The 17310-nt window shown below is 36.6% G+C and overlaps 1 protein-coding gene across 1 annotated transcript in view; it reads right to left on the bottom strand.

Moving 5' to 3' along the window:
* Positions 1–17310, bottom strand: part of LOC149791215 (scavenger receptor cysteine-rich domain-containing protein DMBT1-like) — a 234366-nt gene that overhangs the window by 121349 nt on the left and 95707 nt on the right. Inside the window, exon 2 of the mRNA XM_089969688.1 lies at positions 12791–12944. Coding sequence (XP_089825814.1) covers positions 12791–12944 — 154 coding nt within the window. The remainder of the gene's footprint in view (positions 1–12790; positions 12945–17310) is intronic.

Genomic DNA, 17310 nt, shown 5'->3' with positions numbered 1-17310 from the left:
CGTCAATGAGCGTTATTCCTAAGTGTTATGACAAAGTTGGTCTTGATTACCACTATCAACTCACGTGAAACACAAAGTAAACATTAGTTTTCATTGGCAATGGTATGGTAAAACTGGATGGTACAACTCGTTGGGAGGCAAGATTTTGCACTTGATCAAGTTTTCGTGTTCTCGAATGTTGTCCAAGTCAATGTCTTCCGTCATGAATTGTGGGTGCTGTTTGAGAAAGTGACGTATTTGCGCACGTAAGGATATAGCGAACAAATGTCCTAGCAATTGATTTCTACTCCTTTCTCTTCTTCCGCGTGGTACAGCAAACATGTGGCATTCGTTCGATCTCCATACAAACTGTCCCGTTGGTCGAAAGGGTCCACCATCTTCTAATTTTCCACGATGCGCTTTAACTCGGAATCGGTTTTCAAACGATGATCGTACTCGTGTTCCCACATTTCCACTACTTGCTATCCTTGCTGTTCTAACTTCAAGCGTCGTTGATAAGTTGCCTCTATTAAGTCTTCCATGGTACGTTGTAAAAACTGATTTTGGGTGTCACACTGAGGGTAGGAGGATGGACATCCGTGAAATAAGCAACCATTTAACTCCTTCATGATCTTTAGATATTCTAAGTCTCAGCCATCCACTGAATAGGCCCCGATGGTCTTTGCGCCTCCGCCGTTTCGTGCATTATGGATCCATTTGTCTTCCATTTCGCATAAGTAATGCAACCATCCTAGAGCTTTGACCGAGTAACGGCGTTTGACAAAGTTGACAGTTTCAGGCAGGATGACAGCTATGGTCTTCTCGAATATGATTCATTTGCGGTACACTAATGAACAGTCTTTTGCAATGGTGCAGGCTCCTTTCAACGAGTCAATCCCTCCATGTTCAATGAACAGTTCTCGAACTTTTCCACAGCAACGCCGTAAAATGTACTTTAACATTTCTTCCTTAAAGACGATGGGGTTATTGTTTGGTACCAAGCGTATAAAGCTTCTTGTTGTTCGGCACGCATGTTGTCTGGGTAGTATTGGTGAGTATCAGGCAAATGTGGCAGAACAGTATGTTGATTGGCTTCGGTATTGAAAAACTTTGGAAAATAACCTTTGGTCATTTCTGTTATTCCAAATATTTTACGCATTGGACTCAATGGCTTTTGCCAAGTACTTCATAGCATCATTAAATTGCATTTGTCTCTCTCGCGTGGTAATGATTTTAGCTCTGTTCAAACTGCCTTTAAAGCGTTCGGTGCCTTGTTCCGTATATTAGTTCAGAAGAAATTGTCCATCGTAGCCCGAAAAATTGTGAGCCATCACCGTGGCATAGAGATGACAATCTCCGTAACTTTAAATGTCGTCTTGCCTGCTAGTCTCGTCAATAGTGTCTAAAATTAATCGCGCAAAATCGGCCAGAGTGTTAGGCCCTCGAATTTTGTTTTCACACCCTCCAGGAATCTTTGCTGAAGTGTGGACAATGGGAAAAGGTCGGATCTTGGATTGATTTCTCGCACGCTCGATGACCACGCATAAATTAGCAATGTGAATGCCGGTCTCATGCATGATTTCGTAATCGAAACAGATTGAAATGCCTTTCTTTTCCTTATCCTCTTCCTCCTCACCTCCATACTTTGAATGTAGCATTCACTTTCCAAGTCCAATATTTGATGACAAATTTGACATCGTTTCTTTCCTTAACAAATGTTCAATTTGGAAAAATTTGTACCAATGACTTGTCCACAAGTAGAGCATGATCTTATCAGTTGACAATCAGTTTTCTTCAGCGACCCTTGCGTCTGCAAATGTTCTTGGTAACAGATAGTGCTGACAAAAATTAGGTGACAACAGGAGAATGCACTGATTCGTGTCCTTCATCAAGACAGGGTCTGAGGCCAAACATTCTCGACATTTCGATCCACATTGCTTGTGTTGCTCTCGATTGTTATACCCATTGTCGCATTTCTCACAGTAATAACGTATCCGAGGAATGCTGTGATACTGCTAATGGCGTCAAACAGTTTATCGTGATAATAGACTGTATTTTGCGTGTTTATAATTGTTCTCTCGAGACAAATAGTCTCCATACACTTCATAATGGTGCACCTTAAATGTATAGCGTGGAGCCAGGACTCCTCGCAATGTTTGCATTTCAAGAAAGTCAATGGCTGTATATTCGGATAGGCCGGATTGCAGTAACTGGAATTCTGCTTCACTTCGTTGTTTGGCTTGGTCTGAGTGTCGAATGTTCTCCCTGGCTCTCTTCTATTCTGCCATATCGTTCTTGTTAGCATACGTCCATCCCACGACTATGGTTCAGGATAAACACATCTTGTTCTGAGTGCTATTAATTTGAACGAGTTTGCGCTGCGATGGTCATCCACCATTAACACCTTTCTGCGTTGTCCGGTATTTCGGGAAGAAAAACGTGGGCAATTTACAGTTTCGCGTTTGTTAAATTGGTCGTTGGATTGCTGAATGTGTTGAATCGATGACTTTGGAAGGTGTCATTTCTGACGGACTGCTAAACTCGATCCAGACGGGCGACTTCAATTTTGTCGTGATAAATGGAGAGTATTCAGCAATCGTTTTTTTTTCGGGTTTCACATTGTAGTTTCAATGTGATTAACACAGAATCCTACAAATCAGTGATTAACACGTCTGTTTTCTCCAGCGGTACGTTTGACTTGAAATCTTTAAATTTTATCGTGTATGTGTAGGCCGTGCGTTTAAATTTTCTGGAGGAGCGTTCATCCGTCTCTCGAATGTGATAATAACTTTCAGGTGATAGTGGTGCTTGACTTGGACTAAGTAGACTCTCTGATCTGGATTCAGACGTCAAATGTGTGAATTCTGGGTCGCTTGCGTTATCTTTAAAATCGCTGAGACAGATTAGAGCCAATGCTTCAGCTCTTGTGCAAAGCATTTTGTCATGTTTCTCCCTCGTACTTTCTTTTACTTTCTCAATTAAATTGTGAGATTGTTTCAGATTGATTGCAAAATGTCATGACTAAATTGTAAACGCCATGGCACCCTATATATATATGTGGGGGTGTGTGTCTACCCTATTTATAGGGAGAGTGTATTCCCTCAGAGCATTCATTTAACTTTCAATCATTCGATAAGATGAAAGAGCCACACAGATCGAACTTCTGATCAAAACTTTGCGAGGTGTCATACGAAGGTTTACTTGATAGTATCCGATGGACTACTCCCCCTCCGAGATAATCGTAATGTCACTTCTATAGCTGTCAGACGAACGGAAATTGGTCTTAATAATGTCCACAACATCAAAGTAAGACAGGCCTCAAGAGAGACAAAAGTTAGGATTCCTGTTATCATTGTTAGGAGAAAGAACATTGGTCTTCAGACTGCCCTAAGAAAAGGGAAAACCGATCAAAGAAGCTACAGTATGACGAAAGGGCGTCCTAAAATAATGATGTACCCTCCGAAAAGGAAGAACAAGAACCCATACCAGTCAAGAAAGATCAGAGAAGAAGACAAGAAGATAGTCAGGAAGAAGAGGTGGAAAATCCCGTGAGAGTGAATAAATTCAAACGGAGAGAGTGAAAAGAAAACAAGAAGCCAATGAACAGTTTAGTGACATGTTGTGACATTTCATTGTATCTTCTACGAGAATAGACCAGAATGGAAAAAGCAAATGTCTCTTGGTTGTGATTTTCATAATAATAAGGACCTACACTCATTCCCTCACAAACGTACATCATGGGAAAAAAGTGATTTATGTTTTACTTTACTTGGCAAACTTCGAGAGACAGGTGAGTAGCCCTGAAAAGGACCGTTGAGTGTTTTTTTTATTACACAGTAAGGAACGGAAGGTAATGAGCTTTGACTGCCTTATGTCTTTGCCATGGCCAGGACCTACTTCTTGACCTGCTACTGTTGATGATTAGGTAGAGACAATTACTGTTGGTATCTCAGGATTAGTTGCAGCCTTGACTGGTTTGGACTGTTTGGCTCAGGAAGGTGTTTGTGTCTTTGGTCCAGTTAAAGACGTCTGATACATTTGTTTCAGACTCCTTTAATCTGCCAAAATATCTAATAGCAATGTGACCGTTTGACTTTCACTGTCCTCCTTTTCTTCTATACCTTGTTTCTTATCTGATTATTCTTCCTCTCTTTTTCTTCTTTCCTCTTTATCCCGCTGTTGAATGAGAAAGGCTTGTTCTGTTTCTTTCTGCTGTCGAAAATAATTCTCTATTTCTTCATTCTGTCTAAAATCCTCGACTTGAGGTAAGGAAGGAGAAGGTCTTAAGGTGATGGTACCTGAAAAAATTATTTTGAAGAAGAGAGAAAATCCACTAAATACCAATTACAATAATTCTACACTGAAAATATGACTGTGGTTGTTTTTTAGCCGCTGCTAAGTCATCACTCCTCGTCTCTTTTGCCGATGCACCCCAGTTCTTCGTACTCTTTTTTCCCGTCATGTTCCAACTGTGTCGCATCGATTCAATGGGCGCAGACGCTAGCGCACAAATATAGATTATGTGACTTCACATGTAGCTATCTTCAGATTGGAAGATCGACTGCTCGCTGTGACTTAATTTTGTAATGCATGTTTGAATTGGTGAAAGAGGTGAGTCAGTTTCGATCCGCTTTTAAACACTAAATACCCTCGACTCACTTCTCTTATTCACCTGTTCTCGTGACAAGATATGGACTAACGTAGATTCGTCTACCCTCGTATCGTCGATGCTGTCCAATCCGGACTATCCCATGTATGTGAAATCATCATGGACTATCGTGAAGATTACAGATACGGCCAGTTGAAACGAGGGATCTATGTGGAAAACCAAATCTTTCTGAAGAGAGTCTTAATCTACGGTCTGGAAGTCAGACGAAGTTTGAAGTAGAGAAGACCTGTGCGATTTTGCCTATGATTACTCAGCGGTGTTAAGAAATCAAAACGACCCTTTTCAGGGCCACTCCATTGCCTCGAAAATATTTATATTCTGTTGCCATATTTGTGTATTTGTTTGTTTGTGTATGTTTATGTATATCTATGTATATGTTGTGTTTGTCCATATACACCCCATGACATATGGACATTACAAATTTTCATTTGACCCGATACAGTCTCTATATATTTTAATTTGACCCTATGCAGTCCTTAGACACTTTTATTTGACCCCATACAGTCCTAATGCATTTTCACCCTATACAGTCCCTATGTTAAAGTCCCATAGACCCCATATTCCATTTTCAATTTTTAACATGCAAGTCCCATAGATCCTATATCGTCCCATATAACTATTTATGTATGTATGTGTGTGTGTGTATGTATGTTTGTATGTATGTATGTGTGTGTATGTATGTATGTATGTATGTATGTATGCATTGATGTAGATATGTGCATGTGTGTAGGCTTTAATGGTACATTAGTACAATGCTGGCTATATGACACAGTCTGAAGTTATGTTAAAAAAATTAAAGATAAATTAATTCCCATACCACTCCTTGTTAATGTGTCAAAACTTAAAAATAATGTACGAATTATATTGGCATGCAAACTGTACATGGATCTATTCATAACAAAATTAAATTCATTTAAAAGCTAGTGATTGCATCTCAGATTTTATTACTTGTTATTTTATTCCTCAAACCAATAGAATGTTTCTGGGGATGTAAATTAATGTATGGCTCGATACTTTAAAATCCTGACGAAATAAAAATGTCATGATGATTAATCCCTTCTAATAAATTTAAAAAGATTAGAATCAAAAGATGTTCAACATTTTTGAAGATTTATGACATAAAAGCTAAATGTCAATAAAATAACAATAAAATAACACTTGGGTCAGATTTTGTTGTATAAATTGCATTCGCCGAAACCTCTAACTATATTCAAGGGATATATCATTTGAATGTGTCCTAAATCAACTCACATCAAAGAATCATATGCTCATATGCTGGAAGTCGATATACTCAAAAAGTCTGTGTCACCTTGCAACAATATACATTTCTAGTTTTGAAGCTTGTGGTGAATTCCTTCCACGGATTTTACCAAGTAAATTAAACATGTGACTTTCTAAAATATTTGAAGAACATGTATAAAATGACATATTCAGATGCAAGTGATTGGAAAGCAGCTTCACTGATTAATCTGCCATTATATTACCAAAGACACTCACATCACTAAACAGACAAGTGTAGAGTACGCATGTTCCTGATTGCCTACTCAAGTAATGTTTTATAAGAACAAGGAAAAAAAGAAATTATAAAATTCATATTCAAAATGTTCCAATGCAGACAAAGAATTGCGTTGATTGTAATATCTGCATACAAATTGGAGGGTTATAGGGTAATCAGCTTAAATTAATGTCATGAGGTTTTGCAACGGCAGCTCAAAACTTGTCTCCATCATTGAATACACCGTTTGCAGGGAGGAAAATATACAACAGGATGATTTAATTTTCTCTATCTTTATTCTGAAAAGGAGGAGTGTTTGGGGAGGAGTGAAATCGGTATCAATATAATTTTGAGGGTTTTGATAACAATGCTGCTGATATAGATGCAAAGCAATCACCAGTCCTAGCAATACTACTTTCTTGCTCTTTCTAGATGACGACAAATCAATGTAGAAACATCGGAATACAATTCGTTTTGTAAGCATACAAGGATTTTATTTGGGTCGAAAGGCCCCATATATGGAATATGATGGGGAATAATTTAGTAGCTTGATGCAGACACAATTGTAATTGCCTTGATAAGATGTCGGTGCCCTTTACTGAACAAAGAAGTTTCTTAAGGAAATGTTTTAAATGCTACCTGATAATCAGACGTCCTTGACGGTGTCTTGGATCGAGCATCTGAAATTTAAGTATTTAATCAGATCCGTCTACAATCCATCCATAACCATGTAGATTTTGTACTGTGCAGCATAACATTAGTAAGGCCTTCTAGTCAGCTTTCTAACATCCAACTAGCATGAATCTTATTAAATCTAAGGTTTTTTAAGTTCCATCCCTGATGCATGTAATATGTGGAAGGAAACCTTTGGTTTACTGTCAGAATATGTCCTATAATTTAGTTTCCTCCAGGACAGGGATAAGATATCAAGAAACAGTTTGATTTCGGCGTAAATGCAATGCAAACAGCATCAGTGCATATAGCTAATGAGTTAAAAGTACAACTAGTTTTCTTCAGAAAATGTATGACTGCCATTTGGATACTAATATATTGTATAATCATTTGTTTCGATTAATTATAATAGTCTATAGCAAATAAAAGGTCGCCAAAATATAGCACTCAGTTTGTGGGCTAAGGCAGTCGACTATATTGTTTTTGACGTTGAAGAGTGTGACATACAATATGAGGCCTGAGCTACACAAATAAGCTCAGAATTATTAAAATGTTCGTACCTACTTTAACTATAACATTTCATATCTTTTGAATGTGCTATAATAAGCAAGATGACTAGTTCATGGACCTTCTTAATAAAAGTTTCCTTTATACATGCTTTAAATGTGATTAGATGATCAGCAGTGTTTCTTTGACATATGAATCCATATTGCACGTTGAAGTATTCAAGTCCACATACGCATTTGTCATTTATCATTTATTTGATCGTGTTTAACATGCAACGTACGAAATGATGGTTGGCAATGATTTGTTTTGCCTCTCCCATGATTATGATCGGGGCAATCTTTCTTCCCACCATGACGTCGGGAAAACGCAGTCATGGTCGGGAAACTGCTACTATCTCAAATTATACCGAAAATGTTTAGCTGTGTTCTGAAAGCTGGCATAGGCCAGTGTTTCGAAACTTCATTGCATATTTTATCGACTATTGCATAAGTCTCCTTATATTTGCTCTTGGTGTGAAAGATATAGTTTTCTTGTAACAAATGTGAAATTGAAAGAAACATTTCCCTCATATATTTTAGATGGCAGATGTTTGCAAAAGTTTTCTTTTCTGGGGAGATTTAGAAAATGTTTTGACCAATGTAGGAAGAATTTGTGGCATGGCCACCGTGTCAGATGGAATTAAAATTTTGATACATTTCTTTTGCAAGTCTACCAATTATTGCACTTATTAAATACTGACTTAATAGAGAGAATTATACCTACATATATGGAATATGATTGTTTCCCTCTTTCACCCTTTGATATTACTGTAAGGTTGAATTCAGTATATACCGGTGTTTCCTTTTAGATTTCCTTTGCTCGATTCGCATATTACTGCTCAAAGAAATTTATTTGCGTTCCGTGATGTGTTTCTCTAATGATCTTTAAAACACATGCTCTGTCATGGTACTGTCGGGTTTATATCATTATCTATTGAAAGTTGATTTAGATTTCATCTGCTATATTTGACTAGTATTGCTTAAAGACCATTTCTGATCGGTGATGACATTTTCCATTTTAAGACTCTCCCAATCATGTTTCGAAACGTTCGGAAATAACCTAATTATTGTCGTTAAAGTTGTCAGGTGGAAGAAACCTAATGGTAATAACTGCAATGCATATTCCAAGACTGATTCGAGTGCTTGAGAAAATATTTATTGAGTAGAGTGTTAGCGTTTTGTTTATGAGTACACGAATAGTTATTGTATATAATGTAGGGTTGAGATTAATTTGGCTAACAAGAGTTTCGTTATTTAAGATGCTGTCAGTGTTTCTGAACATTTTATTTTATCCCGAGTGTATTATTAAATATTTAGCATTAGACTCATTAATATTTGCCCCGAAACCTTGACAATTTCATTGTATTATTTATCCGAGATATTTATAAATGTTGTGAAAGTATTTCAATTCTTCCAGTTTCCATAATTTTCGTACGTCCAATCTTTATTAAAGATCTTGGTACGAACAACATATTCCATCGGATTCCAAGGAGAACATTAAATCGCTCATCACTTGCTTACGAGGATGTACTAGTACAGGGACAGCAGTTTGTTATTCTTTTGTTGGCTGGCTGTGAATGAGCTTGAGTAAAATTAGCAAATTTTTAAGTTTGATGTATAATTCACTTGCCATAAGATTTGAAGAATGTTTAGACAAATGCATCACACGTTTTGGTCATGACAAAGTGGTCAAATAAATTTAAGTGTTTGATAAAGGTATTTTGTATGTTTTGATAATAATTATGTGTACGTCTTCCATACTGACTAGAGAAGCGAGGGTTCAACCTATATATGCAAACTATCATTGTATTCCTTTCGCCCAATTTGATGGTACTGTTAGGTTTAGTGCGGTTTATACTGGAGTTTGGGTTTAGATTTCCTTTGCTCATGTGATGTAGATGTAGGAGACAGGAGTTGTATTATTTATCCGAGATATTTATACAAGTTGTGGAAGGATTTCAATTCTTACAATAACGGATGGTTTTCCAGTTTCCATAAATTCCTTACGTCCAATCTTTATTAAAGATCTTGCTAGGAACAACATATTCCGTCGGATTCCAAGGAGAATATTTAATCGCTCACCACTTGGTTACGAGAAATAGTACTACTACAGGGACAGCAGTTTGTTACTCTTTAGTTGGCTGAATGAGAATGAGCTTGAGTAAAATTAGCAAATTCTGAAGTTTGAGGTATAATTCACTTGTGATGAGATTTGGAGAATGTTTAGACAAATGCATCACAAGTTTTGGTCATGACAAATGCTTCAAATAAACTTAAGTGTTTGATGTAGCTATTTTGTATGTTTTGATGATAATTATGTGCACGTCTTCCATACTCACTTAATATATAAGCAAGGGTTCAACCGACATACGCAAACTATCGTTGTATTCCTTTCGCCCAATTTGATGGTACTGTTATGTTTAGTGTGGTGTGTACTGGAATTGGTCTTTAGATTTCCTTTGGTCGACTCGCACATAAATGTTTACGGATATGTTTCCATTCCGCGATGCGCCTTTGGGAAAATCATCCAACAACGATTCGCTAAGGAATAATCCATTTGTCATGTGATGTAGACCTAGGAGACAGGAGTTTAGGCATTTAAGACGATGCCATTATTTCGCAAACTATTATGTTATCCCTGGGTATAGTATGAAGACGTTAATATTAACCATGAGAAAGATTTTATTAATGAAACCAACTGCTGGGTCATGGTCGCTCAGCAGGAAACATATTACATCAATTGTTGAGATGAAACATGGACAATTATATTGTATTGTGATATCAGAAAACTCTAGACATAAAATAGTTTTCCTTTGTGTAGCATAAATGGGCACCCGGTTTCATAACTTTATATACGACTGACACGGAATTAAACTCCTTTATTTATTGAATATATGTACTCCGGTTTCCTCTTTTGTGTACAAAGATACCCGAGGGTGACTTAATTATATTGTGTCGTATTTCGAAATAGTGAGTTCGGTTCATCTCATGCCGCACGTGTGAAGTGCTCTCGATGGGACGAACCGATTGCCTACAATGCACAGACCATGCCTGTGTATAAATACTTCACCGTACGTAAATTTCTACAATACGGATAAGTCTTGTCACCGGTCAGTCTGCTTCATGGGCTTGCACATCTTCAGCTGTAGAGATCTATAAGTTATAACTACTGTATTGCCCAGTTTATTTGCCCTGTATTACCACCTTTATTTGTGTATGTTTGCTATGTAGGTTTTGTTTAGGTAGTATAATGCACGTATTTCTATTCTTGTTTGCGACTTAATAGGGATTTATATTAGTAATGCAAAGCTACATTTTTTAAGAACTGTTTAATATAGTAGGATTCTTATCGAGCATGGTTAGGTTTATTTTTGAACCTGTGATTTTGTGTTTATTGTGCTGATAATGGAATCTTTATAACTTACCGTTTATAACGACATTACGTTATTTTGCCAGTGTCATGTAACGTACACGGTATTGGATATATTTTCAACTGTTTAATGTCCGGGGTGTCCGGAGTGTCTAATGTCCAGTGTCTTGAGTGTCTGGAGGGTCTAATGTCCGGGGTTTCCGGAATGCTTAATGTCTAATGTCCGGGGTGCCCGGGGGTCTAATGTCCGGAGTGTCTAATGTCTAATGTCCGGGGTGTCTGGAGTGTATAATGTCCGGAATGACCGGAGAGTCTAATATTCGGAGTGTTCCGAGTGTTCGAAGTGTTCCGAGTGTCCGGAGTCTGGGTCAGCTGTGAAGCTGTACTGTAGCAGCCGTAGAGCTGAAACTAACTGTACTGATGAAGGAGTCTATCTCCGTACATGTAATTTGTTATCCGTGGGCTAATATTGCGGTTCGTAAAACAGTGTCTATTTCGGGACTGTGAAGATAAGTCGTATATCTGTCCCTCTTTTTTAATCACCATAATTTCGCTACCTGAATGAATGCATTGTACTACAAAAGTTAAATTTTACATCGTTTACTACCTGAGTAAACTATATCCATCGTTTCATTGTCAAATAGTTGTGAACCATTCAGCCCTTGTCTTTGGATTTGCTAAATTAATAATATTTGTATGTTTCATCAATAGGTCTGTGCGTTCTTATGTTAATTAAATCCAATATATACAAGCACATATTCATAATTAATTGCTCATGCAAGTCATCCTTTATTAAACATTTTCAAACGTGTTCTGTTGTAAATCCGAAAATGCCACCTGGTTATCTTGTTACAACATCCAATCTTAATTACAGTTTTTGCTAGGAATATCAGATTCCCTGCGAAGGATAGCAAACTCTTCAGTTGCTTCATCGTATGGTTATCATGATGTATTACCACTTGAGGAAAGCCCTTTGCAAGTCTTTTACTTGATTGTCTCTAATTGAACTTTAGCAACTGCTGCTGATGTTTTTAATTATCAAAATGTTATAGTGACCACTGAAGCCAGCCATGTATTGGTCTCCTTGTTGGCTGGATCCAAACAGTGTTTTACTTGTGGCATTGGCTTCTTATGTTTTACACCGTCACATTAAATACTTACGTTTTGTGCATCACGCTTGGTTTGAGTTGCTATTCGCACACGTTTTGGAGACGCAGAGACTGCAAACTTGATTGCACCATGCGGTTTAGTTTTATATGTATATGTATGGATTCAAAGCGTGGAAAACTCTCCATTCTACACAAAGATCTGCCAGCAGTATGAACAATTTTACAAAATGTAGAAGCTTAGGCATTTCTAAATGTTTACTGGTTGTATTTTCTCGTTTTCCTCCTATTAGGGAGTCCCTGGAATATGAGAATTCGTCTGCTCGGTAATGTGGACACGTTAGTGTCCTTAAATGATGATCCATAATCGCCCTCCTGCTAATATCCCAGGCAGGCTAATTAGCATATTTGTTCAAGCTGCCATATTTCTGAGTTAAAGCAACGCAATGAATTTCGAGAGACAACGAATACAACTGTGAAATATACGTGCAACCGTGACAGTCCTGTTCGCTCTCGGATTATAAGTAGATGGAACAAATAGCTCTTTAAAGTGTTACACACGTTAGTTCTTAACAAAGACTGACATCCATCTGCTGTATATGTCTCTTTATTTGTACTTAATACGTTAATCATTTTTGTTGGATTAAAAATAATGTTTTTTACTATAGATATAAAGATGATGCTTTATGAAATATGAAACAAATTATTTGTTCTTTCCTTTACATAACGCATTATTCCTGTGTGGTCGAACAAGAATATTTATCCGAAAGGAGTTGGGTTATTTTTATATAAGTATATCTTACATAAAAGAAAATTCCAAAGTTTTGAAAATGTAATGAATTGGATTTTCTTGAAATATTGGTGAAACACCATCCAATAATGGCATTAATACCGCAAGTGATCAAACGGAGACAGTTTGTCATCTCAGAAAAGGTTGACTGTTGTGTCACTTACCTGTATGCAAGCATTCTGCAGACAACTTCAGCTTCCTTGTTATCAAAATAATCGTCGCATATGGCACCCCATTTACCTCTATAATGGATCTGCACTATTCCCTCAGATTCATTTCGTCCACCAACCAGTCGTACTTCAACGGAACTACTGTTACCTTTAAAAAAATATGGGATGAATTATAGTGGTATGCACATTGGTCTTCCTTTTACGTGCTCATCATTTCTGCATCAGCAAAATGCCTTATAAGGCGGTTTGCCTTTATTGACGGAGGTCACAAATATATAAGATTAATTGCGTAAAACATAAGAAAGTCATCACTAATTTTGAATATTTCATTTAATAATCACATGGATCTGATTTACGTCATAACATTTATTTTAATGTAATTTAAAATATTTATGAATTGTTATTAATCTTTATGCAAAGCCATTTATTAGCATCTTTCATAAAATCAGAATACAAACAATCTGCTGCAACTACCATTATCCGTTGTAGGACAATTGTCTGCATATATCTATCCATCACTGAGAATGTGAGCTATCTTCAGCTGTAGAGGTATGCGAGACATAAAATAGCATTCTTTTTCGCTATCCGTGTTAGGTAATGAACTGTTTGATAAATTTGATCTTACAGTTTTTGTTCCAAAGTTTGCAGATAGTCCGACCTAATTCTATTCTGTTTTATAGACCATAGGTTATTTCAAGCTATTCATTGTGTGACTGAAGAGAATAATTGAATTCATGTATACGTATCATGTAGAGAAGCATGAGAAAATGTTCGCGTCTTTATAATTCAGTGAGATTATTCTTTGAAGTTCTGATGAAATGATTTAATATGTAACGAAGGAAACTCATGTGCGGGCATATCATTGCATTCGTACCTGAGAGAGTCTCGATTATTACACAACTCTAGTATTTATAATGTAGATGATTGTGGATGGGGAGTCATATAACTCTTTTGGGTTTCTTGAAACAAGAATGCTTCTGTTGATCGTGAATTTGGCATGAATGATACTATTGGTTTTCTTGCATTCAGGGACCAACGCGAGGGACCAATTGGTCTGCAGCGAATAAGGGATCGTCTGGCAGACTGGGAGGGGCAGGTTATATAAGGTGGCTGCTTGAACATCGGACAATAACTGTGTAGTCGGAAATACTTGGCGATCGTGAAATGGTCGCCACAACATACATGTGTTTCCGAGCTACCTGAACTATTCAGTATCACTATCCGAGATAAAAATCAATCCAATTCATTCCTTGTATCAGTTTGCTGACTCGGTTCGCATGATTGTGCTGAATAGTGGAGTGACAATATGCATTTTAGGCTGGATGTTACTGATATAGGTCACGGTCTTCGATCCCAACTAACTTTTGTTCATATGTGTAAAACGCCACATAACATGTGTGTTCCGCTAGTCATAATGAATGAAAATTGAATGTGCCCAAACCAGAGAAAAGTATATCGGAAAAAAGTCTGCTAACTTAGATCAGTAACCTGCAAAAATTCCTAGGACACTACAATGGCAGAAAAATTTATGAGATTCTGTATTATGACAATGGTCTGCACGGTAAAGTTTTCAGCCAGGTCTTTGTTATTTCGTGGAACTATATTGCAAATTTGCTGCACCTGTGGAAACAGGATTATCGATTTTTACCACATGCACGCAGAGTATATTTTGTACTGTTATGTATATTATTTATCTTAGTAAATTCATTCACGACTGTACATTGTAGTAGCAGTCTATAGCTAAATTTTGTATGCGAGTATATGTTCTGTTTTAGGATATTACGGGTGTAGATTACATAGGATATATAACAAGTTATTGACGAAGTTCTGTACGACCATTAATAATGATATTAATAATAATAATCGTAATTCATTGTTGACAACTTTGGGATAATGTCTCCTGGGCGAGTGGGTTTTTAGAAGAGGTAGGTTATTTCCCATTGGATGGGTTTTGTTTCACGAACAGCTATTCCGAAATATTAGATTGGACAGTAAGATATGTGAGATGTGGTATAATATGACATATAGCAATGTTCCTTTAGAAGGTGTATTTAAGGAGCAGACAGAGAAGTTGGATTCATTTCTATTTTTGATTCATTTTTATTTCGGATTTATTTCTTTTCTGGATTCTAATTTCATATTTTCCTATAAGTTTTCATACGTGTTTTATGTTGCTTTTAGATAATTTGATGGGGACATTTTCTAAGATCATTCATTGGAATTACAAAGTGATCATTATGAGACTATTGCCGGGTATTAAAGAAAGATCTGGACCACACCAATGTGATACGTAAATTCGAGGAGCTGAAATTCATTCGGAACATTTGATTATGTTGGACTTGATTAGAACCATTTAGGATTATTTTGGATTCAATTGATAACACTATACGTTCCTTTTATATTTTGATTGTATTACCTTGATAATAAATTATTTGTTATGTTTTGCAAACCTTGTTGCTTTTGCTTCTATATTTTCTTAGTTTATGATCATTTATATGTAATATAGATATATGATCATAATATTTTGAAAACATATATGAGATCTCTGCTGAAAGTATTTTTCTGTCAGATGCTTGGTGTGTAATAAATGTTCTACCAGATGACTGGTGGTGTTTGATGAACGTTGCAAAAGAGCTTAAATCTCTCTTTCGTTTGAATGTATCACACACACACACACACACACACACACACACACATACATACATACATACATACATATATATATGTATGTATATATATATATATATATATATATATATATATATATATATATATATATATATATATATATATATATGTGTATATATATATATATATATATATATATATATATATATATATATATATATATATATATATATATAAAAGAGACTCAAAAGATGGTATGACGTTGTATAGTACATATCCGGAATGTAATGATCAATTAAGTTACCACTTATTTTCTTATTTTATAACAGCAAACGATTGACTAAACCACCTAGTGCATCAAAAAGGGTTTAATATTTTGATGATATGAGCGGCTATTCTACCACTAATTAAAATCTCGAAGCTCAAATCAATTAGATACATGTGTAATCTTAATATATTAATAATATTAATATAACAATGCCACCTGAACTCAGTAATCAGGGGGTATAATAATTGGTTGCACCAAACTGAAAGGGAGCAAAAACAACACTGGAAATACATTTTAAAAGTTATTATTAGAAGCAAAGAAGCAAAAATAATTGGAATGTCTACCAACGTTCAGAGACACTTGATGTTATTACATACGCGTGTGAGGAGTCTGGTCGTATACGCGTTGGTTTAATATTTTGCCCTCATGGGCCATGTGAGCCTGGCTGATAGCAAGTTGGAATTTATTTTAACCACTTTTGCTGAAGAAATTTATGATGATTACATAAATTACAAACTAGATTATTTAATAAATCCTATAAATTTTCGAAATACCATTAAATCGCGTAATGGAATTTGTAAAGTACTATATACGCCTACCTTCGGTATTAATGTACTAGTTGAAGTAGAGGATACAGACAGCGGCTATAAGTAATAATAAATATTTGTGAATCACTTTCTGAGTCGAGCGAAACAAAGCCCATATTTTAGCTGCATAAAATAACACCCAAAAGGTAGTGATGTTGTAGCTTTACCATATTTGATAAACCTTTGTATATATAAAAGTTCAGTAACATTGAGATACAATACCTGCAAAAGCGTATGCATGTGAAAATATGAACTATGTCTCAGAACATGCAATTATGAATACTGTAAATTTCATCTCCTCGCATGTCGTATATGTTGCATTGGAGGCATATAACCAACTTTGCCGACCACTTGGATCTGTTTGTGAGTATTACAGAACTCGTGTACAAAAATCTGCTACACCAATAACTTATGCACAAGCACAGGTAATTGGACAATGTCTGAGGCTTTTGAAACAGACACATAAATGACTGAAATAATAGATCGGATTAAAGCGATTGAAATCAAAAGCTCACAAAGCGTAGCCTCCTGCATAATCATCGCACGTAATGTCACGACTGGTGTTGGTCCCTAACTGTCCGGTGGCTTCGTACATGGATAAGTACGACGTCAAGTAATTCCTCTTGATACTAATGTCAGGTTCGAAGGTTTTGGTACACAAGGTCTTGCCATCGCGACTGATCTCCATCTTGGACACGTTGTAGTGCTGAAACTCAAAAGGATTTTGATTGTGGGCTCCGCTGAAGGCTGTATTGCTCACGATACCAACAATTAATCTTTTGACGAACTGTCCTTGTAACTTAATGATCTTCGATGTTAGATCGGAGTCCAGTTTCAATGGTGAAGGTTTTCACTTCCACGCGTCGTATAGGACACATGGCGGTCGTTCTGCTCAAAGTGTGTCTGATGTCGTTTCCCATTTAAGGTAACACTTCCACACGTCGCACGTAGGGAATGGCTTCCTAGATGTAGGTTCTGTAATCGGCAGCACCAGCCATCAAATGGATAGTGGTACTGCTGAGATTCAGTCT

Source organism: Sinohyriopsis cumingii, chromosome 9, assembly GCF_028554795.1.
Source record: "Sinohyriopsis cumingii isolate HCF-2022 chromosome 9, ASM2855479v2, whole genome shotgun sequence".
In the NCBI taxonomy this organism is placed as follows: Eukaryota; Metazoa; Mollusca; class Bivalvia; order Unionida; family Unionidae; genus Sinohyriopsis; species Sinohyriopsis cumingii.
This window is presented reverse-complemented; position numbering and strand designations above follow the sequence as displayed.